Below are 25102 nucleotides of genomic sequence, written 5' to 3' on the forward strand. Positions count from 1 at the left end.
AGAAAATACGCTCAGTTTTACTCAAAATTGGTGCTACGAGGTCAAACGTTTCAAACGCTTTTGTATGGACATTTCAATGTTCTTTATTGAGGATATCAGCAATTCTCAAGCATCTATTCTAACGACACCCCCAACGACTCACAAAGAACCTCCATCCACTCAGACAAAAACCGCTTAATAAACCCCTCCTCATAGAAAGCATCATTCCAATTAAACGAAAACACCAACTCATCATCCCACGTCCAAACATGGATCAGCAGCAGACGAACGATCGACTCCAGAGCCAGCCACCAATCCTCTACCTCCACGGTAAATTCTTCCCCGTGATACTTGGTCGAAATATACTCATTGACAATGCCCAACGAACTCAAATCTGGGTGCGCGGGCGCTCGCAAAGGATCATCTGGCTGTTGGCTCAGGAGCTGGAGGGCCTTGTTCACGTATTCAGGGAGGAAATTGAACAGATTCCGCGGGTCATCCTTGCTCAGATCCCGGCCGTATGCCTTGCGAGTCTCTGCGGCGATGGATTCAAAGTCCTTGTTCACGGCTAGGTCGATACTCATGAATATTGCAGTGTGGTAAACGCTTGTCGCGGCGTCAGGGCCGTTGAGGGGCGCGGGGAGATATTTTCGGAGATCGAATGGGGTTATTGTCGTATAGTTCTTTCTCTCACCATCAGTAGTGGTAGTACTAGTTTTGCTGTGGTGCAGGTCCATCACATATGGAAGAGTAGCCACTATTAAAGCTGCATGTACCGCGGCGGTCACCGTCAGGCCTCGCGATTTGCATGACTTGATGATCTGGCGGGTGGTGCTAGCCGGTAAAGCTGACTTGAGACGCCGCGTGGTGGCTGGTAATGCATTGGGCAGTGTTTTGATGGAAATTGTTGGTTGGTTATGCAGCAGGACACTTATCTCTTCATCCGCTGCTTGGGATATAGCTGGTGTGATGATGGATGGTACGCCGGCTGCCTCGTCCAAAGCGGGTGCCAGGTTTCTCACCTCGGTGCCGTCGAGCTGGATAATATGGCCCCGGGGACCATTGGCTAGAATCTTGAGGAAGGTATCTTGCAGATACATCAAGCCATAGGCATCGATGCGCCAGTGGGGCGTACGAAAGAGGAGTTCGCGGGTGTCCGGAAGGCAGAACAGGAAGAATTGCGAAGATGGCGGTTCCTGGCTGTATATCTCATCGGCAGACACTCCATTTCGAATGATGAAGGTTTCTTGCACCCAGGTGTCGAGTGCTTCCGGGGAAGGAACCGTGTAGCATAGTCGAGAGCCATCTTCGTTGGCCCTCGCGGCAATCTGCGGATACCGCTGTCGGAGGGCCTTCCGTGCCTGTTGGAGATTCTGTACCTGGGGGAAAGACTTCAATTTGAGAGTACACGAAATGAGAAAGTGTTGCTTGTTGAGAGGAGCCCCGGCATCAGCCACGGCGCGATAAAAGTTCTCCATGGAATCAAAAGGCCGCTCATAGTGACCGGGGGAGATCTGTTGCCAGGGCATGTTGGATTAGGCTGAGAGGGTGACAAGAAGCTAAGAAGCTAAGAAGATTGGAAGTATGAAAGTATTCGATGTGTGATATACTAAGGAAGTTGTTCTGTTGGGGGCCATTTGATCACATCCTATGCATCTGGGCAATTCATACATCAGTTTGCCTGATACCTCTAGGGCATGGAAGATAACAGTAACATACGCCAGTGAAATACAAATACAAGTAACGGTGCTAGTTGGCTATCCAGTGGGGCTGTACGCGGTGTGTAAATCGGTCTACATAATAATCAATTGGTGTATTAGTCGGCATTAGTTGAAACATTCCTGCATTGCGCTAATTATGGGACGAGGGATTAGGGCGCCGGACGGTCCGTTAGCCACCAGTAATTCGCTTAGCAAAATTGATATAGGTATGGGCTTCGGACTTCCGCGCATTACACCGGTGGTATTAGTTAAAAGACTTGCGATTCTAAGGATTTCATTCCCTGCTTGGCTCCACATTACACTGGGGTTAACTGGAGTACAGTCCGTTCGCCAGCAGTTCTCCGCCCCATTCTTGTTTGCTCAATCGAGCTACAAACTTGAGAGATCATCGATGACATCCCTCGCATCTCCACTGCGATGAGTCCAAACTTAGCCCCCACGCTAAGTAATTTAGTGCGGTGAGGTGGTATTAATGTTCCTTTCAATCATCTTCTTCCAAGGTTGTTACGGTCGCGATTCACCCGCAGAGCTACCTACCTAGCTAGCTATATGAGGAGTCCAGCTCCCCTATTTCCACCCTCGACAAGTGCCCAATGCTAAGTGCTCAGTGCTAGAAGCAACCATCATCATGCCTTCCAAGGCTTTCACCTATTTCTACACCGCGTACGCCCTCGTCACCGTCCCGGCATGGCTAGCGGCTGTGGCGATTTACTACATCCCCAGATTCCTCCGGCCTAACCCGGCGTGGACATACAAAACCGCATTGACATGCAGTCTCTGGAATGTGGTGATGAATTATTGGACGACGGTTCAGAAACTCTGGCCCAAGCCACTGGAAGCCGGTCCGTTGGGGAATCGATTTATTGTGCTCCACCCCCAGAAGACCATTCTCACGAAGACCGACAAAGAAGGCGGCCAACAATCCAAAGAAGTCTATACAGGAATCACTCGCTCTGTACCAGGAGCTAACCCCCTACCCGTAGGAGCTGTCTGGTACCCAGAGGCCCCAGCAGAACCTCCCCGACAACTCATTATCCACTTCCACGGGAGTGCCTACGTGATGTTCGGGAGTCGTCCGGAAGAAACTGGCGATGTGGGAATCAACGAACTCAGCAAATGGTCCGGATGGCCCGCGCTGGCCATTCAATACCGCTTGTCGCGGGATAAGACGACGACATTCCCAGCGGCACTGCAGGATGGAATCACGGCGTACGTGTATGCCCTCGAGGTGCTGAAGATCCCAGCCTCGCAGATCGCCTTTGCAGGCGACTCGGCCGGCGGCAATCTCGTCCTGGCTCTGCTCCGCTACATCAACGAGGAGAAGAACCCAGCAGTACTTCCGTTACCTTGCTGTGCAATTCTGTCGTCTCCGTGGGTCGATCTGCGCGCGAATACCATTGACGAGATGCCCCGGAACCGCAATTACCACTCCGACTATATCAAACATAATTTCCTGGCCTGGGGCCGGGAGGCCTTTACTCCGGAAGGATGGGAGAGTAATCATCCCTGGATTACATTTCTTGGAAATGAGATGCAGCTGGGAATCCCGGTCTTGGTCAATACAGGGACATCAGAAGTGCTGTATGATAGAATCATGCAGTTTGCAGAGAATTTGAGGCAGAAGGGGAATGAGGTAGAAATACTTGAAAGTCCGAACGCGGCCCATATTCCTTATCAGCTTGGTAAGGATTGGGATTTGGAAGAAGTTCAGGCGGTTTGCTTAGCGACTATGACGAGATATCTTGAGAAATCTGGTCGTTAGTGGGCGCTGTATACATGACACATATACATATATGTATACTCTTCTCGAAGTGCTCGAGATAAACCCCATCGAATGATCGGAATTTTATATACACGAGTTGGCAACTTGTGCAACACTTTATGTCTCTAGTATATACGAATATTATTAACTTTGAAAACCATCGTGCAGTCGTCGAACTGTTCAAGTCTATGCTTTTGAAGTTCCAGAGCCTTGTTCGTCATCTCCGTAGTTTGCCACTAAGTCAGCCACGCTAAGCTCACCATTTTCAGCCTCTCGAAACAGGACAAAGAGAACTGATCATCACCGAAGACCTTCGATCTTGGACGTATCCACCGGATGAAGACTTACATACTCGGTGATGACTGGGTAGATGAGGTCTTAATATTGAAATTTGCGTAGGTACTGCGTAGTAGATAAATATATGGGTATAAGTGGCATATAATTCAGTTCAGGAGGCAAAGGTGAGTATCAAGTGAAGAAATGTAAACGAATTAAAGAAAATGCAGTACGGGCACTAAGTTTAATATATTTCTAAATAAAGCCCGGTGAGTAGATATATCAACTACTAATCTCCTAGTGTGTGGTTTTATGTACGGCTGAGCGGACGACACCTTGTTCACTGCTTCAGTTTACTGCTTAAGTGGAAGTTAGGATACTTGGTTAAGTTACTGGCTGTATTAGTTATATTAATTGCAATCAAAATGTCATAAGTCGAAGACTAAACCAACAGATAATTACAGTACCCTTTCTATCTCTGTAAGGACTAAGGAGGAAAAGGTAGTTGCTGTACAACAATGACAAATCATTAATATATTCACCATCAGATTAATTACTACATACAAAGATAGAGTAGAGTATGCACATACACACACACAAACTAGAAGCAGAAAGCATCACTACCCTTTCCACCCCATCCCATCTTCACCAACTACAGCAACTGGCATACACTTCCCTCCACTCCAGAGTAATTATAGATCCCCCCAGTATCCCTAGGTAACAGGACACTAATCATAATTCCTATTCACATTATTCCCCTACCAAGACAGAAAATTATACATGATACCTGCCACGCCAAACACCGCAAACAACAGAATAAATACAATAAACAAACTCCCACTATCAAATACACCTGTAATCAGATACAAGTAGTCCTTGAAGATACATAAATAATAGTCTTAAAAATAATACTACATAAAAAGACTAGAGAGGATCCAGCTGAAGATTATACACATTTATAATTCGTTATAAGAAATATATCCAGTATATTAAATAAATTATACTATATTGATTTCGGAGACAGATAAAAAATCTAGCTAGAGACCATTCCAACAAGCCGATGATTTATTCAACCGTTCCATCTGGTGGTGTGCATGATGTGGCCCCATGGCCCGTTTAAGTATGTCGCGAATGAAATGGCGAGCTGTCCCCAAGTTGATCCCCTGTTGGATAAGAAGTGAGCATGTGGGTTGTAGGAAAGAAGTTCCAGGTCCGAGAACCCATGAACCAGAATTGAAAACAGCCACAATTAAGGCAGCTTGCCGCTATCCGTAAGTGAACGTGGACGCAGTCGGTCCCAGGCTGACAAATTTCCCCACAGCACTAAGCAAGCCTGAGCTCTGACGAACAATCCATGCCTCAGGCTCTCAGTTTGCTCCTTGACAGCAAGTACGTTCGCGTCGTGCCCGGTTACCCGACTCTGACAAATGCTATGTACGTTTACGACAGGATATGAGATCCGAGGATACGAAACAAAATGGTATAACATTGGTCGCATCATCGTAGCCTCAGCGGTTTTGTGAAATCTGGGTTAGGCAATGTCATACGTGGGCCTTCATGCCCCTGAGGATGAACTGCCTCTTTCATATACATGGGAGAGTCAAAGGTCTCCTTCGACCTCGTTGCTTGTCCATAACCCCTGTTTTAATGCGCAATCTTCCAGCAAGATCGTACCCTTGATAGCTAGCGCGTCTTCCCAGAAATATTCAATCGAGCAGCTTAGATTGAACTGAGACGGATTCTCGAGTGGTATCTGCATTATCCCTATTCAAGAGTGTGTCTGTCCAGTTCAAATTCCAAAAGCACCGTAAAAAGAACTATTACAGCTTGGCGAATCAAGTTTGCCGTCTTCCTATCGGTACCGCCTTCGACAGACACGATGGCATGCTTTGAGAGTTACTAAGTCAACTGTTTGGAATATACAGAGATGATTTCCTGAATCTGTCAGCAACACCGTCGGATTCCTGGTGGCTTTCCTCGTTTACATTGAACCCGCAAGTAATTTTCCAATGTATTCCGTAAGAATTTTCTTTGCTCCTTCGACAGTTTGACTGATGGAAGAGTTGGAAGTAATTGAGCTTCCTTCACTTGGAAGTGACCGGCCGAAATTGCAAGATAGGGGAGCTCTTTACGAGTCTAAATAGTTCTCAATATATTGTCTCTTTATTTCATGATATTGGTCAACAAATGCAGCCAGTGAGTTTTTTTAAAAAGCGTTCCCCGGAGATCCACAAGGATCCTCAGAGTTCAGTATGGGCTTCCTAAGATCTATGATTTTTCTCTACTACCATGTGTTAACTATAATATCATATCAGCAACTTCCGTGTGAACTTTGGTTTACGACTACTTGCATGTACTATGTATTGGCTATCACGCCAGCTATGTCTATATATTATTCTGGTATTGTCCTGTGCTTGAGCCAAGACTTTAAATAACAGAGAATAATGCCTCTTATAATATTTATATATATAAGAGTTAATCTGATATCTCTCTGTACTGTAAGGATCAACCCCCCCAGGCTAGGATTGCTATAGTTAACCAACGCCGTGGTTTAATTTTCGAATCTCATCCTTATACTTAGAAATCTGATCTTCAGTATTACAGTACATATTTTGATAGGAATACATTGGCCATGCTGTTATACCCAGTAGTTATTCACAATTGAAAGTTAGAGATGTCTTGATTGGCCAGCGCAGTTCCCTGTTCCAAGGATCCCTTGACTCTTGGGATGACCAGAGTTCCTCCCATGAACTTCTGGGCTTTGTGTGGTCTGTCACCGGGGGAAACCCACCAAAGCATTTTCCTACTGGGGAAAGAGACCTGATGGTAGTGCTGGGCTTTAGGGGAGCGTGGCGGGCAAGAGTGGACTGCAAGTAGAGAAGCAGGCAAGGAGGTGATTATTAATTAGGGTGCAGTTTATCAAAGTTATTCACTCAGAACACTCAGTCTCCCGCTCACTCCGTGCTCAGTGATCACCTCAGGCTGCTCAGGGCGTGCTCAGAGCGTGCTCAGATATACTCAGTGAGCAAGAAGCAGCGAGGGGTGAGCACTAAAACGGAAAAAGTAGGCCATCAATCCTCCTAGAAAATCAAGTCTATATGTATTGACCAGACAATCCATCAACGTAGGAACGGAAGTATTCTCGGGTGCACCACCAAGTAACCCAGCCAGAGCAATGAGACCGCCAGCGCGAATGGCTTTAACTGACTGCGACAGAGTCGATAAGCCACCCACATCAACAACAATGTTTACTCCCTGGCTATTCGGAGTGAGACTTTTAGCGGTTTCTCCCCATCTAGAATCCTAGCGATAATTCAGGACATGGGCGCCGAGGGATTTGAGTCGCTGGGCTTTGACGGTGGAACTTGTTGTTGCAATGATCGTAGCCCCTGCAGCCAGGGCAAACTGTCAATTTTATGTTCATTGAAAATGTTGGTTTCAAGTGATAGATCCTGGAGCAAGGCTAGACTCACCTGCAATGCTGCAATCGAAGCACCTCCAGTCCCCTGAACAAGAACCCAATCTCCCTTCTTAGGCTTCAATCCCTCAACTCCAAAAAGAGCGTTCCAGGCAGTCAACCCCGAACAATTCAACGTGCTCGCCTGTAGAACCTCCAAGTTCGCAGGCATATGAACAAGTGACGATTCGTGAAAAACTGCATATGAACTAAGTGTGCCATTGTAATTATGACCCAGTCCGAATTCGCAGACATCATTCCAAGACGCCGCCTTACCAGACGGCAGGCCAGATGTGAGATGCGTACAGACCCGATCACGAGCATGGTTACAGCTGTGGTTTATGTTAATACCAGAAAATCCAGCAGACCACAACATAACGCCACCTAACTGAGGGTGACTAGCAAATTCGCGGAGTAAGGCTGCAAGCGCCCTCAACTGAAGGTAATACTGAGCTCCGTCGTATGTTCCCGTGGCTGCGTAAGGAGAGGCTGGTAAACCGCTCAATATTCTGGCATTGGGAGATTCAGTTCCAGCGATGTTGGTCACTGAGGACCCAAATGCATCATTAACTGAGCAGCTAGAATTGTTGTAAAACTCCACCCATGGATAATCGAATTGACTACTTACGATAATTTGCTGCGTATTTGGTTAAGATAGGTATTGTGGTGCTCCGGTGATATCGCATTCATTTGAATAGATCGGAGTTGAAGTTATATCGCAAATTATTAATGAGATATTGGTAATATTCGATACCGCCAGATGTCTCGATATCAAAGTCCCAGCCATTGACGAAAGTTGTTCCAAAAGGTCGATGTACAACATCACTTTTCGTTTTCCATATGTCCCAGAGGTGTTGGCCAATCGTTTTAGCCTCCCGCTGTGACGAGAGAGAATATGCTCCTGTTGCACCACCAAGCGAGAGAAGAGAAGTACTGTGACTCCATTCGTTTGGCATTTCTTGATTGCAGCACCCAGATCCTCGCACTGAAAAGGCTCGCTGCTCGGTGGTATCGAGCACGACGGACCAATTATCCCCGATGGAAACGTATTCCCATTGCCATAATCATAGAGAAATGCTAACGCTATGAGGCCAATGCCAGCTTCTGGTACACAGTACGTAGGTAGATCATTGTCTTCAAAAGCGTTTCGACAATAATTTCATAGTAAATTACGTTTAGAAAATGAGATGAACGAACCTTACCATCGCCCTCGATCGGCACTGCCGATACAATGGTACCAAGAAGCAAGCCTGTAAATAAAATGAGAGAATGCATCATGCCACCCATTCTTGTAGGAAGCTTGAGTAAGGCTTCGATTAATATTGTCGAGGTCGTATATTGCACGCCAAAGAAAATTACGCTTTAAGAAAATTCGACGAAATTAGAACTCCCTTGATCTGGAATTGAGCTGCTTCAAGATCTTACTGACCTACAGGACTTCTGAAAGCGACTGTCTATTATCCGCGGTCCTGAAGACAAGATCACCACGCGGTAAAACAATCATTTTGTAATAAATTATTAAGAATTCTCAATCTCTCATTTATATACAAGTCACACTGGTATTAAGAACCATGCAAGGTCGTGAATATATAGTCCTAATCTAGCATCCTCGCCATTGAAACCAATAAGAACTGCTGAAAGTATTCATAAATACTAAGAGTGCATTTAGCATGGCTCCTAGGTGCATCTAGAGATGGAGCACCTGCCTCCCAACTATGTCATTTAGCCAGATGCTAGAGCTCTAAGGCACCATGCTTAGTATTACGTGCAGCCTTTATAAGCTTGTCTTCCGAAGCAGGATCCCTTCAGCGGGATCCTCCCAGAGGCCGTCGCACCTACTTGTATCAAGCTTACTTTGACCATGACTTCTTATCAATACATAAAAATAATTCACAATGGTAGTGCATTTACCGATTCATAATTTGGCCATGGCTACACGACCTTTATAATTCCGGTATACGCCGTTATTACATACCTCATTATCACGTATTATTGCGAGCCCTGATAACTAAGGGGAATGATGTGCGCTGGCAGATGCTGTTATAAAATCATCAGTGTGGTGTGTCTTATGTTATAAGTTAGGTTATAGAAGGTGCTCGTTAAGCTCAGCTGTGATCGGTATTTGAATCTAGGCCGACGTCAGTTCCCAAGTCGGGAAACCCATCTTCAGTTCCCCGGTCTGTGTTATATGAATAGGGTAATTTGTGAATATTCTGCTTTCTAAAAAGATGCAATATAGACTGAAGAATCAAGTTCGTTTCGAAATACAGTCCGTAGGCTATGTAGTAGAACCTCATAGTATTTGGAAATAACCCCTAAATATGTTGAATTATCACTAAAAGGTGCACCGAACTCTGTCCTAGAGATCTGCCACGGGCTGTCTTGAAACAACCAAAGTAGAAGCCTTCCTTATCTGGTACGAGGCAGGTTTAGCCATTTATCCGCATCTCTTTACTATCTTCTTTCTCCGGCTAGATCACAATGTCTCCTGTAGAGTGGACGTAGATGAGCTTAGCGTGACGCGGTATAAGGTAAACTCTCTTAAGAGAAATTACTGATGCCTGGTGATTATTACGCAGTATATTGAGAAGCAGTGGTGTCTGACATATGCCCTATATCAGTATTTGATGCCGTACCAGCTGCATCACTCGGCATTCCGCTGTTTGCTGAGGGTGAGGTGGAGTATCCTCTTTGTTGTAGTACATACCTGCAGCCCCTATATGCCAGCAGTACCCTAGATTTTACCAAATCCTGCTGAAGCGCCCTTCGCCGCCTCCAACGCCTCCCCAAGACTAGGAAGCCTTACGTCTGCCTCCACACCTAAATGGAATTAGGGATTTGCAAACAGAAATCCGAAGAGTTGCGTACCTTGTGGCGCGGGCATTGCCGCAACAAGCCCAACAACTGCCATCAAGGTGGTAAATGCTACCAGAAAAGATTTCATCTTGCCAGAGATAGAGGTGTCCTTGTGAAGATGTTGAAGGGAGTATTAGAATTGTGTTCTAGTAGCTGTAGAGGGCTGTAATGGAGGAGAGCTGAGTCTGTCTTTATAGTCAGTGTATATCCAGAAACAGAATTGAACAAGTGATCATAAGACATACTTTTCAGGCAGAATCACTATTACTTTCAATAGTTCTTATTGTAAAAAGAAGCAATGATATGACAAGTTTGAGGACCACAGACCCAGGTATTCTGAGAACCCAAAGTTATATAACAATTATTGCCTCGGGTTCAATAGTGTGTGTGACATTAGAAGTGCATCTGACCTATGATTACGTAATATACTCTGATTATGAATGGCACAGTCACATTTAAAAAGGGCTTCACAACATGGGTAGCTATAGCTAAGTATCACCTAGTCATGCAATAGAATTAGATGTCTACTATTCGAAGAGACGCTTTTGGCATCACACGTCATTGACCTCAGGCTAATATATCGCAATTCGCGGCTCGCCCAAACTCATCGTCCGCAAAAACCGTAGCTCTACTGTTACAGTGGCATGAAATACCAGCGAGCCTTGTGGTCTGTAACTTTTGGCTCTTTTGATCCAGTTCTTCTATAATAATTTCATCTATCTCTAGCATGTTTAATGTATCATGAGACTCCGTCTTGTGGTTTGTTAAAGTATCTAGCACAATCAGCCTGACTATTCCACCCGCTTACAAACTCATTTCCAGCACATAGTTATACACATGTATTAGTATGCATATTATAAGACCTTATTCGCGTATCTACTAGACCTGCTGGTAGTCAGGTGTTCTACAGGTTGAGTGAACACAGGTGATGCTCCACACATCACACATGCAACAGTCACATTCACATCACAAGTGGGGTTAGTGGCAGCGTCATTGAGTTGTGATGTGATGAGATATGTCTACCTCTGTAGCCCAATGTCAAATGTTCTTGCTGGTCAAGGCCATACCCAAATGTCATATCGCTCAGTCTGCTCCACTATCTGCTGACAGATGCCGTCGCGACCAGAGCACTCACGCTCAAATACATGACAAAGAGGTAGAACTATGTCCAGAAGAATTCCCGATTCGGACAATGTCTAGTCTGTCGTAATCTGGCGAGGTTGCACTATTCATATATGATCCCGTCAAGGGGCAAGTGCGGCTTCGCGACCGTGAACGGACAGCAGGAACACAATAATGTGTCATTCATGGGAGGTGGGCTTGATATTAATGAATCACCACAAATTTATTTCATGCGCCAATGATTGCGCATGAATTCTGGCAAGTCGGCGTCCGTTTTATCAAGTTCTCTCATAATTATTTTCCAGAAGAATGTAGTTATATCATGATGTGGAAATTCTCGAGTAATAATCATATTAGTATGATAATAAGTCCATGACACCCAAAAGACAGCTACAACGGTATTGAAGCTTCTGGTTGAAGTTTGGTATACTACAGGAAGTTATATGTAATTGCATCTGATTGAGTATCCGATTATTCATGTATACTGTAACCTGTTAGTTTTGCTCTTTTATCACCCATATCAGCTGGGGTTGGCACCAGAAATCAGAAATACCGAATGATAGGCATGTGTCTCACACTTCTGTTCCTTGCAGATTATCAAGAGCTATACGCCCAATTCCATTATCATTAGAAAAGAGGGGAAGCAAATAGTATCAATTATATCCTGAGACATTGAGTCCCAGTAAACCACACGGCGACATTCCTGTTCAACACTCGCCTGCCCCTTGCCTGCACATGTTTATCATGTCTCAATAAGCGGTGTATATCCCCGCCAATACCCATAACGGTTCTTGTACCGGAGCAAAATGAAACTCAATTCCCTAGTCTTTCTCATATGTTACTTGTGTGTTGTCTCGCTTATTGCTGTTTCTCTTCTTCTCATTATGGCCCCAGGCAGCCAGAACTCGCGATCGAAAGAGAAATCCGAAAAGGCCGATAAATCTGACAAAGCCGATAAACCCATATTGAGTGCTGTCAAAGACCTCAAGGCGTCAGCTACAGCTGTACTTCAGCACCTTGAATACTTCGAAACGGTTGAGAACTTGCAGAGGCAGGTCAAAGAACTCAACCAGCAATTGAAGGAAGCCAATGCAAAGGTTGAAAAGGCCCAGGAAGAGCAAAAGCAAAATGATATAACAAAGGAAGAATTGACAAAGTCGTTCGAGCAGCGCTTTTTGAAATGGAAGGAGAGAGAGCATAAATTGGAAGCTCAACTAAAAGAAGAATGCGCTAAGGCTGAATTGAGTTCGCAGAAGAAAGATCGGGAATTGAAGGAACAGTTGGCAAAGTACGAGAGAAAGTTACGCAAATTAGAAGAGGATCTTGAGTGCGAAAGGGATAAGAATACCGACCTAAATTCCCGTTTACGACAATCCAAGAAGGCACTAGAGGGCCTTCGTGGAGATTTCCACATCGTACCTCTGGAACAAGACTTGTGAGAGATACTAGATGCAAAGTTGAAATTAAATTGCTCACTCGCCGGCAGTTTCTCCAAAAGTTTCAAAAATCTCGAAGACAAGCTCTTTGACCTGACTGAACGGTTCTTCAAGGGCCCTTTGCAACCCTTCGATCAGGTGAGCCGAAGAGCTAGCATAAATTACTGGGGGAAGAGATGTTTCTCTCACACAGAGACAGGGACAGCACCATTTTCCTCGCACTTCCCAACCGATGTTGTTCTCTTACGCCGAGTATCATAATGTTCCATGTGCACGTATTGCCCAGTCACTCATTGCGGATCGACTTGCTAGGGATGTCTTCAAGCCTATGTATATTGCATCACCGAAAAGGCTCGAGAGCATGGGTGATGCGCTTCAGAGATCCAAGAACGAACCTCGCCAGAAGGCAATACTTCGCTCACTTCTCTTCAAAACCTTTCGCGAAGAAGAGGATGAACAACAAAGGGACATTATAAAATCAGCTACGTCAGAGCTCCTCCACGAGCTAGAAGCGATGTTGAGCTCCGAGGGTAATAGTGTGTTCGAGGAAGAGTTGATTACCTATCTGGAAACAGCTGCCGACATATGGAACCAGCTAAAGACAGGATCAGATTGGGTTTTGGCGTCTTCCATTTGGCACCACAACTTCCCGGCGTGGAATAAGACTAGGGGGCCATCGAGTAGTACTGCGGTGGGACAACAACGACTACTACCAGGAGCTCCATGGATTGTCATGTTTCCACAAATGTATGTTGATGGAAATGATTCCCTGTTCTATCCGGGGTCCTTGTGGTCTTTTGATCCGGCGCCGGTTGAAGAGAAGCGGAATGTGCAATCTCCCCGAGCTCGGCGAGTATCGGCGTCTCGAAGCTCCAAAAGCCCAACTGTAGCGGAAGCCAGCTCTGATCCGGGGGCCACAGCGTATCGAAGTCTTGCATCGAGGGATAAGGTCTCTGAAACGGGTCGTAAAGTATCTTCTGATTCCGAGGGCCAGCGAAGATGTAAATCTACTTGCTGAGCAAAGTCACTCTATTGATACCAGTCGGGAAGCAATGAATAGAATTATCAATTGGCAAGAGCCAGCGATAGAGACCGTTTTTCAAGGATGTGAAAGTCATACTCTTCTTTTCTTACATAAATCTCGCTAGGGTTGATCTTTTACTAGTTCGTCGGATCAAATCGGTCAACCTTCTCTAATTCGATCATCTATCATTTGCCGTTTTCATAATGTCTATGTAAAGCCATCATCTCGCCCTTTCAACCCATCAATTCTGCGAACGAACATTCATGTTCTTTCACAGGCTTGCCGAACGCACAGTGTTGATACCACCGGTCACGACCATCTTGATGTTGATATAATCGTCAATGCCGTACTTGCTGCCCTCACGGCCCATACCGGAGTGCTTAACGCCACCGAACCTTCTACAAGTCAGCGGAAACATCATCAAGGTCAGGATGGGAATAACTTACGGAGCAGCCCAATCAGAAATAACACCCGTGTTAATAGCCACCATACCAAACTCCAATTGCTCAGACACACGGTGTGCCTTACCCAGGTCACTCGTAATCAAATAAGATGCCAGACCAACATCGCAGTTATTCGCGCGGCGAACAACTTCGTCCTCTGTTGAGAACTTAGCGAGCGCTGCAACAGGTCCAAAAGTCTCCTCCGTGGCCACATTCATAGTGTCATTAACATTTCCGAGAATGGTGAGTTCGTGGAAATTCTTGCCGACAGAAGATAACGTGTTGCCACCGAGGAGTACGTTTGCACCCTTGCTAACTGCGTCCTTAATGTGCTCTTGGGTCTTGGTCACACCATTGGTTAAGGGGCCGTGTGTTACGGTGGCATCTTGGCCGTTACCAACTTGGCACTTCTTCACTTCTTCGACGAGTCGCTGACTGAAACGATCGTAGATACCCTCCTGGACAAAGAAACGGTTCGCACACACGCAGGTTTGGCCAGTGACCTTGAACTTGCTGATCATTGCGCTCGTAACAGCAGTCTCGATATCGGCGTCATCAAAGACAATGAAGGGAGCATTTCCACCAAGTTCAAGACTGAGCTTCTTGAGGGTGCTGCTAGATTGTTGCATAAGAAGCTTTCCGACGCGCGTTGATCCAGTGAAGGAGATCTTCTTAACAATATCCGACTGGCAGAGTGTCAGGCCCAAAGTGGGAGTGTTCTCTAGAGCTGTGACAACGTTAAAAACACCTTTGGGAACGCCCGCGCGCTCAGCCAGCACAGCCAAGACATTGGACGAAAAAGGTGTCAGGCCATCCGACTTCAATACGACTGTGCATCCTGCAGCCAGCGCAGCAGCAATCTTGCGTGCTCCCATAGCCATAGGGAAGTTCCATGGAGTAATCAAGCCACATACACCGACTGGCTCCTTAAGGACCTGTGTACGACTCGATGGGTTGCTGTGGGGAATGACATCGCCATAGATACGGGGGGCTTCTTCGGAGAACCATTCGAAGAACCCAGCAGAGAAAAGTGCTTCTCCTTCGGCATCACCCTTCGCCTTGCCGTTTTCTGCAGTAATGACTCTGCCGATATCCTCCTTATTCTCGACAATTAGATCGAACAAGCGACGCAGAATGCGCCCGCGCTGGCGGCCTGACTGAGACCGCCATGAGGGGAATGCTTTCGCAGCGGCTGTGATGGCGGCGTTGACATCGTCTGTGTTTGATTCAGGGCACGTTCCAATGATCTCATCCGTTGCGGGATTGTAAACGTTGAACGTCTTGTTTGATTGTGATGCTACCCATTGGCCGTCAATGTATGATTTCTCGACAAAGAGGCTGGGGTCTTTTAAGCTCGATGCGAATGCGGGGGCCATTTTCAAGGTCGTTCGTTTCTATGTAGGAGGACTAAAGGTCTTGGGTATAATGCTCAGAGGCAGAAGATGAAAGTGCAGGAATATTCGACGCGAACACAAAATTCTTGAATAACCCTTTGTATATATCTGAGAAATTGAATTTATCCCTCATTCACTGGGAACACTGATACAAGTATGTTGAATATGGCTGCCCCAAATGTTATCCCCGCTCGGGCGCGGATCCTCGGGTCAACGCACCCCTCGGGTGAGTACCGATCTTTCCGAGCTCCATGATTTCCAATGATTGACCACAGTCTTCAATTGCCTGGACCTTTTTAGTAAGTATTTCCTACCCTTACCAAAACGATAGTATTGTGAGGGGTTGACTGCAGGGCGTAACCTAATACGTCACTTGCCTGTTTCATTCGGCAAGCTAAACCTTTGAATCGTGCGGGAATGCATTCTCGATTGAGTGAGAAATGATCCTAGGAAGAGGAATGCGCCGATTCAATTACTAGGCTTTTGTGGTTAGAGAGCTAGGAATTTGTAGGTAAAGCGCGCATAGTACATGTCAATACTTGGTTGTTCTTGTAAATAATAGAAGAGTGAGTATGGAATATGTCATGAATACACTGTAGATAATAGCCTATCCACCCTAAGTACACCTGAGTTATATTCGATTTCATCAAACTAAGAGGCAACGGCTCCGATACCTCCACACAGAACAGAATACTTAGCATCCCCCAAACCCAAAACATACTACTCTCAGGGAATTGTTTTGATCTACACACCCGATAATCACAAGATATCAAACACGGCTTTGACCTTTTCCATGTGTTTGGGTTTCGTTTACTAGTGAAGTTATCTATTCCGAGCAGCTCGACGCGGAACCGACGCTCCAGAAGAGGAGGGGTAAGGCTTATCTCGGATGAGAAGCCGAAGCTGGGGTAACCCTCGGACCAAGTCTTGAGGATCGGGAACCCCATTGAATGTGTCCCGATGCTCCCGATACGTACAGTGCGTGAGTCCCTTGCTCAACTGAGTCGCATTCAAAATGTTATTTACGTCAAGATGACAACGGTCGCAATGACATGGAATTGTACATTATGAAGGGAGGACCTTACCTTCGGGAGTTCGATCGAACGCACGTACACAGAGCGCAAGCCATATCTACAAACCATTACAACAACACATACATAATCTACAGCCGTCTACAATCGCGGTCAAATTTTGTTCACTAAGAATATCCAACATCAAATTCAGATATGCCAAGCACACAAATAACCCAAATCATAGCATCCGCTGCAATCACCTTCGCAGTCGTTGTACCTTCGTTCCACCCGCCTTGACAACTGCAAAGATGCGGTCAAATCGCCGTGGCTCTGACATATCCCTCCGACCTGCGTTTGTGAGACATCCTTTGTCTATTATCATGCCTGCCTCTTTCTAAAGCTTTGCAGTGCATGCCCTATCTTACATTCGCAGCAGCCGCAGTCGCAGCAGAAGTCAGGGACACCTCCGAATATTGCATATGACGAGTCCAGGAAGTCATATAAATATTTTGCATACAGCGTTAGGCAGTGAGCTTGTGTGAGCTTATTTGGGTTGTTATTTTCATATGGGAATATTTAGCTGGAATTTGGGTTTGGGGCGCATCGCATGTGTTTAGCGGGATTCTACTTTTTTTTTTTTTATGAAAGACAACTGTCTAATTTATCTACCTTTTTCTTTATATGAATTATCTAATTCAGAGAGACTAAAGTAGGCCAGGTGAAGAACACTCAACGTGTATTGAATCCATAATTCAGCCGATCGATATCAATGATAACCGCCAGAACCTTTAAGATACAGCCAACACCGCAACTGCCCATGCCGGCATATCAACAGTGAAGCTTCCGCTGCCGGACACAGTAGAAGTCTGCGTCTTGATTGACACATCATGGGGATAGTTGCTCACTGTCTCTCCCCCGGAGAGCAACTGGAGCTGACCGGACGTCGTGCCCTCGATGTTCACGGTTACGTTCTGTGACGACGATCCGTAGTTCGCCAGTTTGACGTAGTACGTGCCCTCGTCAGACACGGATGCGACCCAGTAAAGCGGATCAAAGTCAGCGGTCGTGTTGACGGGGAGTACTGTGGAGCCGCGGTTCGTGGAGAACATCTTCTGAACGTAGTACGATGTGGAACCGGTTATGGAGTCTGGACTGGAATCCAGGCCGAAGAGATCGGGCTGTTGCGGAGTTAGTATTCTTAGATGATGACCAGGAGCTGTGTGTGATGGAAATTCAAGCACTTACCGACCACTCGGCCATATCGAAATGCTCCAACAAGGGTGCAAAACTAGCCATCTTGACAATGTCGCTGTTGCGTTCCATGCCGATCATGTAGACAGCTTCACTGCAGGATCCCTGCATGTACGACCAGTAGGTAGTGCTACCGTCGTTGCCGGTCGTACTGGCGTATTCGCCAACAAGAATGGGCCAGTCGCGTGACCAGTTGTCCCATTCGTCGAAGAGGTCGATGAACTCGTCGGGTGTGAGGTAGTGGTGGATATCGGTGATGACGCCGTCGGGGATGGTGGATGGAAGGCAGGAAGTGTCGGTGGTGGAGGCGACAATTGTCAGGTTGGGGTATGCAGCATGAACAGCATCGTAAATCAAAGTGAAGCGATTTGCGTAGGTACCGCAGCCGCTGTTGAGATTGTCTTCGTTGCCGACCTCGAGGTACTTGACGTCCCAGGGCTCGGTGCGGCCGTTCTTGGCACGCAGGGCGCCGTAGGTCGTGTCTGCGGAGCCGAGAACGTACTGCTAGTGTCAGAAGGGCTCTGAAATATTATGTGGGGTAGCATACTTCGAGCTCATTGAGAATGTCGTCAACATAAGGATCCAAGGCTGATCCGGACACAATGCCGCCACCTAGGGAGAGGCCACTCCATACAGCAAGGAGCGGCTCCATGTCCATGTCCTCGCACCATTGAAGGTATTCATCGAGACCTAACTTTTCAGTCAGTCTGGCTTTACTCACAAACGGAGTTTTGGAGCCGAGCCTACCAAGTGCGTCCGTGTTGGGATAGGACCAGTCACCTGCACAAGATGTAAGTCAATGGCGGTCTCTATAGAAGACAGGTACAGGTCTCCGTACCTTCGCGTCCTGGGCGATCAACGACAGGACCAATAGTCTCGTTCCACTTCCAGCGATCGCTAGGGCTTGCACCTTCCCTATATACAAGTTAGTTCGAAGTCCAGCGCCAAACACAATCCGAATTTATGGGGACCCACAGATTATTGCCTCCAGGGAACCGCAAGAAAGACGGCTTTATGTCCGCAAGGAAGCTAGCAACATCATTACGCAAGCCGTTGTATCTGAGCAATGTTAGACTGTCGTTCAGAATAGAGTAATTAGAAACACTTGCCGTGAGTTATAAGTAGGGGGGAACAGCTGCACCAGGCCAAAGTTTAGAGAACTCCCGGCCACCTTGGAAGCATCGAACCGTAGCTGCCACACATTGTGCGCATCTGCAGACACAGACGAGCTGAAAGAAGTCTCATAGTATGTGAAATTGGTGCTGGTGCTGTCTACAGTGATGTTGTGATCCGCATAAATGATGCCACTCGAGTTTCCCACGAGTCGGAGATTGACGGTGCCAGAGTAGTCACCCTTCATATAGAAGTAGTTGTCGTAGTCAGTCCCCAGAACGGGAACACCCTCATACCCTTCATTTGCAAAGCCAACGTAGCCAGTTGCTCCAGAGGGAACGGCTACTTTGAGTGTGGAAGTGATTGCGCTGCTAAGAGGATTGGCCGTGTCTTGCGATATAGTGACATTGCCTACCGCGCTATACGCCGTGAGGCCCGGGTCGTCGCCCTGGAAGCCGTTGTTGCGGAGTACTTGGCCGTGGATGCCCCCGTCACCTAGCACTGGTTAGTGTGCCATTCTCCATGTAACTCAGTTGATCTGGCATACCAGAGTTGTTGATATCCTATGAAGCATATGAGCGACTGCAGTAATGAGAGAGGGCGAATCAGAGTCCGTACCTCGAACATGACCCCATAAAGAAGGGGGCTCGACGCATTCCCACCACTCTTTGAAACCGTCAGTTCAATGGCAAGCGTCTGGCCGGCAAGCAATGCCGCGGCCAGCGAGACCAAAGTAGACGAATACATGTTTAGATGCTTCGGAGTTGGCGACTCTACTTTGCGAAATCATATGAAACTACAACTCCCCGGAAGGGGCCATTCTTTAAATGCTTTGGGCAACAACAGTACTAGTATGCAGCCTGCAGAACTATTCCTGTTCCTTACATTCTTAAGCCAAAGAATTGGGCACCGCATGGGCCCATTAATGCAAAATAACTACATTTACCTTACCCAGGCTGATAAGCCCACAGGAGAATTACCACGTTGGGGTTGGCATCGTCAGGGACTCGATCGCACCGGCCCCTCACGCAGCAGAAGATGCTGGCAATCGCGGTTAAAGTAGAACAGAAATAGACTAGAATTATGTATCATGCGAGCAACATGCACCGCATGTTGCTACATGGTTGAAGAAATGCGGGGGGCAGATGAGGGGTTTCGAGGCTATCGTCGTCGTCCTCGGCCATTCTGCGCCGAGGGGTTAGTGACAAGCGATAGTACTATGTTCTTGGCGGAATTTTTCCGACCACTTAAGTGGGTTTACGGAGATTGCTTATGAATATTCCAAGGCATGAACGTAAGAAAACATGTCATTCATGATTTCGTGCCTAAACGTTGAGGAAAGTGACTGGCAGGTGCCTGGATGCGAGGCGTACTAAGCCCTCGTATCCGGGCCGCTCAGGGGCAGATGAACGCTATGCCCTTTGAAGTAGGGGACTCGTGTATATTGTGTCATCTACTTGCTTAAGTGCGGAGTCTCCGAAGGAAATTGGCCTGTGCACAGATATTCTAGCCAGAGAAATGTCATGAAGTGCGTAGTTCATGGGCAGCTGCTGCAAATTTGGCATTTATCGAGTATTAAAAAATCAATTTATGAAGCTCTAGAAGAACAGACAATTTATTATTACGATCTCAATACCGCTTTGGCTGTTGTGTGGGGGAGATGGAAAGGTAGGGGGCAAAAAAGAAGAAAAGAAAAAGGAAACGTCCCGGGAGAGGATCGAACTCTCAACCTCACGATTAACAGTCGTACGCGCTAACCTTTAATGCTGAATTAGTAACTGATCGGGTATGATGTAGTGATGAGGGGTAAGCTTACCAATTGCGCCACCGAGACGACTCGATATTTGGTGCAGAAGAATAGTGTTAAATATGGGGCAGTAGTGGAACGAACCAGCGTTAAACCAAAGCTGATAACAAACCTATATCCAACGCAACATCACTTCGCTAAGTTGAAAGATCTTTGTTGCCATGGTTGCTTTATAGTGCGCTGAATATATTCCAGCTATGAGCTCTGTCATATGTACTTTGAGATTCATGTGTAGGGGTAATATCCTACGTAGATCGTATTATCTCACTGCGGATATATAAACATCGCCTGTTAGGGAGTATATTAGGGAGTATATTAATGTTCTGAAGGCCATACTCCGAGCTCCCCAACAAGTCTGTAGGACAATCACTATCACTTGTCTTGAACAAAAAAGATGAATTTACGCCATCATCCTGATACCATTCGCAACATAGTATGACTTTGCTATCAGCAATATCCAGCTCAGTCGATAATCTGATGATGACTTCCAAAGAAAGTGACGCGACCGTATCGTTCTCTAGTGCCTTACTTAACTATACACACCTTGCCCTATCTCATATTTGGCCTGGTGTCTAATATTATTGCTGCTCGATAATACTTCTGGTCTCACACATTATGTTATATATTTCTCCGAACTCCGCCGTGAAACGGGATTTGAGAGCGAATGGCGACAAGTACTACTGTTCGACAACCTATAGACACCCCTGCAATATTTGGACTCGATGCCCAGGCTAGTAACTTAAGCGATCCAACGTTACACTTTTTAGTTTAATGACCATGGGCCCATGCATGCACTTGGCTGTTACACAGCGTGGGACGCGCGCGAGACTACAATTGAATAAAGTTTGGTAGTCCAACTGCATACTAATCTTTCATTGAAACTGATCCAATCAGTTACCATCAATGGTCTCACCACAGATATTATAATATTCCTGACGGGGTATAGCTTCGCTCTACCTGCCTCCAGAAGCAGCCACTCGATCCTGAGGCGGGGTATGGGGATTTCTACCCTACACTGGATGCATTGAAACGAATAAGTTCATGATTATGGCGTTATGATCATTAGAAAATCAAAGTTAAACATGACAACATTGATAATATCACACTCTACGCCTCAAACCCAATTCCAGGCCCATGGTGCGGAGACCTCAACGCACGATCATATTCTCTGTCAGCGCGGAAATCGTCCCGGGCGATCTGCTCCTCGTTGGGGTGGGGGTGCGTATGCTTGTTCTGAGGGGGGTGAGAGCGGTGGGTGTGCTCGTGGCCTGGTCCTATGTGTCAGTCACACATGTCTAGCATGATGCTAGATGATAAAAGTAGAAAATGGCAAGCGAACCTTCACGACCGATGGTGGGAGGATGCTCATGTGCTTCTTCGTGCTTGTGCTCGGTCTTATCCTTGTGGTGGTGAAGATGAAGAGCGTCTTCAGCCTTGTGGATGAAACCCGACATGGTTGATGGTGGATGAGAGTATTTCCGGATGTGAAGTCTGTTTTTAACTCGAGGATGAAAATTGGGAAGGAAAATGCTTCTCTCTTTCGAGGAAAGTGACAAGCCTTATAAAGGCAGTAGGAGATTAAATGACGTCGAATTAGGTGATTGCGTGGCTAAGTGTGGCATCCAAGATGGGCTGATTTGATAACTTCCAGTTTCCTTCCTATGCATGCATGGCCGGGGCTAGTTTGACGTCATCGCGGAGATGGACGGGCTGATTGGAGCAACATCGACTGGGATGTAGATCACTAGATAAGCCTTGTCTGGCGACTCGGAACGAGCGGCACGTCTCCATCTTATTTGTACTATGAATGCATGTGAGTTTCATTATGAGAAATAGGTTATATGTTTAGGGTTACTGTGATCGGGGCTGAACGGCTGTACTGTCCGTGGCGTGGGAGCCTGCTGAGCCATATCCATCACATGAAGGGTCATCGGACTATGGATTAATTTACGAATCTGTCCGCGGGGACGAAATGGTTATTGAAGTGTAAATCTCACGGTCGCAGACTATTGTAAGGCTGGGTCGAAGTAGCCAGGGACATAATGTCCTACCGAATACGGAAACCCGAGCGATCTGAAATTCACCCCACGTCCACGGGATCTCATATGCCCTACTTTGGAGGCTCTCTCGCATGCAGATATGCAATACCATATGGTATCCGAGCAGACAGAACTGTGAATTCCAGATGATGGACAGAATAACTTCCCATAATATTCGTAGCCTTCAAGAAATTTCCAATTTGTTATTGGTTAACGAACAAAAATAAGCACATCCCATTTATCTCCCAAAGTACAGAATTAGTTCGACCAAGCCATGTTTCTAGTATCTGTTGAATGACTACACACCGTCCTCAGTGTTGCGCACGGTTATCGCAGTGCTTCCATACTTTCCCGGCTCATTATTTCGGGAAATAACCGGCTCTTCTTCGAGTAAACTAGCAGCACGGGGTCTTCCAATAATTCCTCTAGCGGTGTCCCTTTTTTCAAGGTAAGCAATAAGGCCAATAACTGGGAGAGTTAACATCCCCGTCACCAAGCTCGCAATATACCCTTTCCTGAAATTGGGCGCATCGGTTACTGGATAGAAGACCAACGGCCACCAGGTCACAAAAGCAAAGTCAAAGGAGTTCATGAATCCAGTTGTGATGGCACGCAGCTGGAGGTCATGGCCTGTAACGTCGGCCATCCACGAATACCAGACAGCTTGAGGTGCGTATGTTGTGCCGAGTAAATAGAAGGCAACAAAGTAGCCAGCGTCCGTGGAAGGGGTTGAGACAAGGATAGCCGAGCCGATGACAAAAGTCAGACCGATGGCGATAGAAACCTCCCATCTCGATTGTAGCTTGTCTGAAATCGCTGCATACACAACTATACCCACAACGGCAGTCGCATGGATAACGGTAGGATAGGTGTTTTGCTGGACGACCGTGTACCCCCGTGAGGCTAGCCAGTAGGCCATGACGTTGTTTCCTAGCATTTGCACACAAACTGAATACACTGATTGGATATTAGCTCAGCGACTGGAAGACAAATATCTGTCGACCTACACATGAAAACAAACGGCAGGAGCCAGAATTGCCAGCTCAGCAACACGCGCTTGAAGACCGTGGTATCCCAGGACTTCTTGGAGATAGTACCCAGCCGAGTTGCTGCATGTTCCTTCTGCTCATCGGTAAGATACCAGGCCGCACGGTGTGATGGAAGGTCCGGAATGAAGACCCAACCTACGGAGATGTCAGAATTGTTCTCTTACCGAGACAAGGGACGAGCCATACCGAAGAGTGCCACTGGGATAGTCATCACTGAGACGATGATGAATATCCACTTCCATGCAGGCAGGCCACCTTTACCCGCCAGTGTCTCTAACAGACCGGCTTGAATCCAGCCACCGGACAGTGTCCCCAATTGGCCGAATACGCAGAATACCGCTGCCCGCATTCCGAGCTCCGACTTTTTGTACCACGAGGCTAGGATAAATTGTGCACCAACGCTATTCAAAGTTAGTGTCGGCCAGCTCAATCACATGCAAAGTAGATTAGGCGATTACTATGCGATGGCCGAGAACCCTCCTTCGATCGCATTCAACAAAATGACCTGCCAGGCCCGAGTCATCTTGTACGTGATTAAGGTCAAGACACTCCAAGTAACATTGGCAGTAACAAAGACATATTTCGGTCGCACCACTGTGAGAAGGCTTGTACCGGGCATTTGGCAGACAGCATAGACTACCAGGTACGCGGTGCTCATGTAGTTGTATTCTTTCCCCTCAAACCCGAGGGCCTCCCGCATGCCGCTGATATAGGCCGAGGAATAGCTAGACCGTGTCACCCCAAAAAGAAACCAAATAAGGGAAAAATAAGGGAGCAGAGTAACATCTAGCTTGGCAAGCAGAGCCCGATCCTTTGGATCCTGACCCCAAAGCCAGGTCGCAAGTCTGGTCATGAAGGCCATGTTGACCAGCGCTTATTTAGCTGAGGCGAATCGATACTATCACTTGGAAGTAGTATGGCTATGCCTTATGCTAACATGAGCGTAATTTTGAGACGATGAGAGTTGCAAAGTGCCAGATATTCTGCCGCTTGTCGCACAGGCGTCAGCTAGGAGATATCCCCAATGCCCCGACAGCAGAAACACCAGAAACCAAAATGAAGCCTTATCTTGCAGACACAAGAGATGCTTGATGAGTTAGCAGGCTAGATCTCGGCGATGGTGAAAGACCGCCTGTGAATGGTGAGATCTCCTGCCGATAAGCAAAAGAAGGATGATGTGATCGTCGGTGAGGGGCACCAGAAATCCTGCAGTCGGCCCGCGTGACTTTTGTGAATGTCTTTGAGGCTCCAAGGCCACGGAAAATGTCATTCAGTACAGGTATATCCCTGGATACAGATGGAATAACATTGCACCTAATACTTCTATGATTGATATCCATAAAGGATGACCCTTTAGAAA

At 46.7% G+C, this 25102-nt stretch overlaps 9 protein-coding genes and 1 pseudogene across 10 annotated transcripts; 2 read left to right on the plus strand and 8 right to left on the minus strand.

Moving 5' to 3' along the window:
* Window positions 1-113: 113 nt before the first annotated feature.
* BO85DRAFT_478535 (uncharacterized protein) lies at window positions 114-1508 on the minus strand (the record flags this gene model as incomplete). Its single annotated transcript, XM_025662904.1, has 1 exon — window positions 114-1508. The coding sequence occupies one exon, from the start codon at window positions 1506-1508 to the stop codon at window positions 114-116; it is 1395 nt and encodes a 464-aa protein (XP_025514651.1).
* A 714-nt stretch (window positions 1509-2222) lies between these two features.
* Window positions 2223-3487, plus strand: BO85DRAFT_450122 (alpha/beta-hydrolase). Its single transcript, XM_025660305.1, has one exon. The coding sequence runs from the start codon at window positions 2329-2331 to the stop codon at window positions 3460-3462; it is 1134 nt and encodes a 377-aa protein (XP_025514652.1). The 5' UTR covers window positions 2223-2328; the 3' UTR covers window positions 3463-3487.
* Window positions 3488-7041: 3554 nt separating this feature from the next.
* Window positions 7042-8482, minus strand: BO85DRAFT_439251 (uncharacterized protein; the record flags this gene model as incomplete). The annotated part of the gene is made up of 6 exons (XM_025658704.1): window positions 7042-7143; window positions 7212-7393; window positions 7472-7790; window positions 7824-7832; window positions 7950-8299; window positions 8398-8482. The coding sequence occupies 6 exons, from the start codon at window positions 8480-8482 to the stop codon at window positions 7042-7044; spliced, it is 1047 nt and encodes a 348-aa protein (XP_025514653.1).
* Window positions 8483-9499: 1017 nt separating this feature from the next.
* On the minus strand, window positions 9500-10139 carry BO85DRAFT_520847 (uncharacterized protein; the record flags this gene model as incomplete). Its single annotated transcript, XM_025665169.1, has 2 exons — window positions 9500-10015; window positions 10064-10139. The coding sequence occupies 2 exons, from the start codon at window positions 10137-10139 to the stop codon at window positions 9930-9932; spliced, it is 162 nt and encodes a 53-aa protein (XP_025514654.1). The 3' UTR covers window positions 9500-9929.
* Window positions 10140-12026: 1887 nt separating this feature from the next.
* BO85DRAFT_478537 (uncharacterized protein) lies at window positions 12027-13627 on the plus strand (the record flags this gene model as incomplete). Its single annotated transcript, XM_025662905.1, has 3 exons — window positions 12027-12608; window positions 12660-12747; window positions 12803-13627. The coding sequence occupies exons 1-3, from the start codon at window positions 12058-12060 to the stop codon at window positions 13625-13627; spliced, it is 1464 nt and encodes a 487-aa protein (XP_025514655.1). The 5' UTR covers window positions 12027-12057.
* A 106-nt stretch (window positions 13628-13733) lies between these two features.
* Window positions 13734-15608, minus strand: BO85DRAFT_398978 (NAD-dependent succinate-semialdehyde dehydrogenase). Its single transcript, XM_025657081.1, has 2 exons — window positions 14080-15608; window positions 13734-14028 (listed from the first exon to the last, which is right to left on the minus strand). The coding sequence occupies exons 1-2, from the start codon at window positions 15450-15452 to the stop codon at window positions 13905-13907; spliced, it is 1497 nt and encodes a 498-aa protein (XP_025514656.1). The 5' UTR covers window positions 15453-15608; the 3' UTR covers window positions 13734-13904.
* A 1663-nt stretch (window positions 15609-17271) lies between these two features.
* Window positions 17272-19594, minus strand: BO85DRAFT_422609 (alpha-L-arabinofuranosidase E; the record flags this gene model as incomplete). The annotated part of the gene is made up of 9 exons (XM_025657975.1): window positions 17272-17661; window positions 17729-18235; window positions 18282-18424; window positions 18482-18514; window positions 18573-18649; window positions 18710-18793; window positions 18868-19342; window positions 19395-19410; window positions 19466-19594. The coding sequence occupies 9 exons, from the start codon at window positions 19592-19594 to the stop codon at window positions 17272-17274; spliced, it is 1854 nt and encodes a 617-aa protein (XP_025514657.1).
* A 955-nt stretch (window positions 19595-20549) lies between these two features.
* Window positions 20550-20681, minus strand: BO85DRAFT_t167 (annotated as a pseudogene). Its single transcript has one exon. The product of its transcript is annotated as a tRNA-OTHER (tRNA).
* Window positions 20682-21680: 999 nt separating this feature from the next.
* BO85DRAFT_520851 (uncharacterized protein) lies at window positions 21681-22182 on the minus strand. Its single transcript, XM_025665170.1, has 2 exons — window positions 21994-22182; window positions 21681-21922 (listed from the first exon to the last, which is right to left on the minus strand). Exons 1-2 carry the CDS (start codon window positions 22106-22108, stop codon window positions 21762-21764), a joined length of 276 nt encoding a protein of 91 aa, XP_025514658.1. The 5' UTR covers window positions 22109-22182; the 3' UTR covers window positions 21681-21761.
* A 667-nt stretch (window positions 22183-22849) lies between these two features.
* BO85DRAFT_422614 (pantothenate transporter) lies at window positions 22850-24919 on the minus strand. Its single transcript, XM_025657976.1, has 4 exons — window positions 24201-24919; window positions 23929-24143; window positions 23701-23877; window positions 22850-23650 (listed from the first exon to the last, which is right to left on the minus strand). The coding sequence occupies exons 1-4, from the start codon at window positions 24602-24604 to the stop codon at window positions 22992-22994; spliced, it is 1455 nt and encodes a 484-aa protein (XP_025514659.1). The 5' UTR covers window positions 24605-24919; the 3' UTR covers window positions 22850-22991.
* Window positions 24920-25102: the final 183 nt, after the last annotated feature.

This window comes from Aspergillus piperis, assembly GCF_003184755.1.
Source record: "Aspergillus piperis CBS 112811 unplaced genomic scaffold BO85scaffold_11, whole genome shotgun sequence".
NCBI classification, from domain to species: Eukaryota; Fungi; Ascomycota; class Eurotiomycetes; order Eurotiales; family Aspergillaceae; genus Aspergillus; species Aspergillus piperis.

Bases quoted from the DNA above. Each gene is read 5' to 3' on its own strand.
- BO85DRAFT_422614 (XM_025657976.1), bottom strand. From the start codon at position 24,604: ATGGCCTTCATGACCAGACTTGCGACCTGGCTTTGGGGTCAGGATCCA. The intron at 24,144-24,200 runs GTAATCGCCTAA...AACTTTGAATAG, and splicing joins GGGTTCTCGGCCATCGCATA to CGTTGGTGCACAATTTATCC. The intron at 23,651-23,700 runs GTAGGTCGACAG...ATATCCAATCAG, and splicing joins CCTGCCGTTTGTTTTCATGT to TGTATTCAGTTTGTGTGCAA.
- BO85DRAFT_450122 (XM_025660305.1), top strand. From the start codon at position 2,329: ATGCCTTCCAAGGCTTTCACCTATTTCTACACCGCGTACGCCCTCGTC.
- BO85DRAFT_520851 (XM_025665170.1), bottom strand. From the start codon at position 22,108: ATGTCGGGTTTCATCCACAAGGCTGAAGACGCTCTTCATCTTCACCAC. The intron at 21,923-21,993 runs GTTCGCTTGCCA...ACATAGGACCAG, and splicing joins TCCCACCATCGGTCGTGAAG to GCCACGAGCACACCCACCGC.
- BO85DRAFT_398978 (XM_025657081.1), bottom strand. From the start codon at position 15,452: ATGGCCCCCGCATTCGCATCGAGCTTAAAAGACCCCAGCCTCTTTGTC. The intron at 14,029-14,079 runs GTAAGTTATTCC...GACTTGTAGAAG, and splicing joins ATTTCTGATTGGGCTGCTCC to GTTCGGTGGCGTTAAGCACT.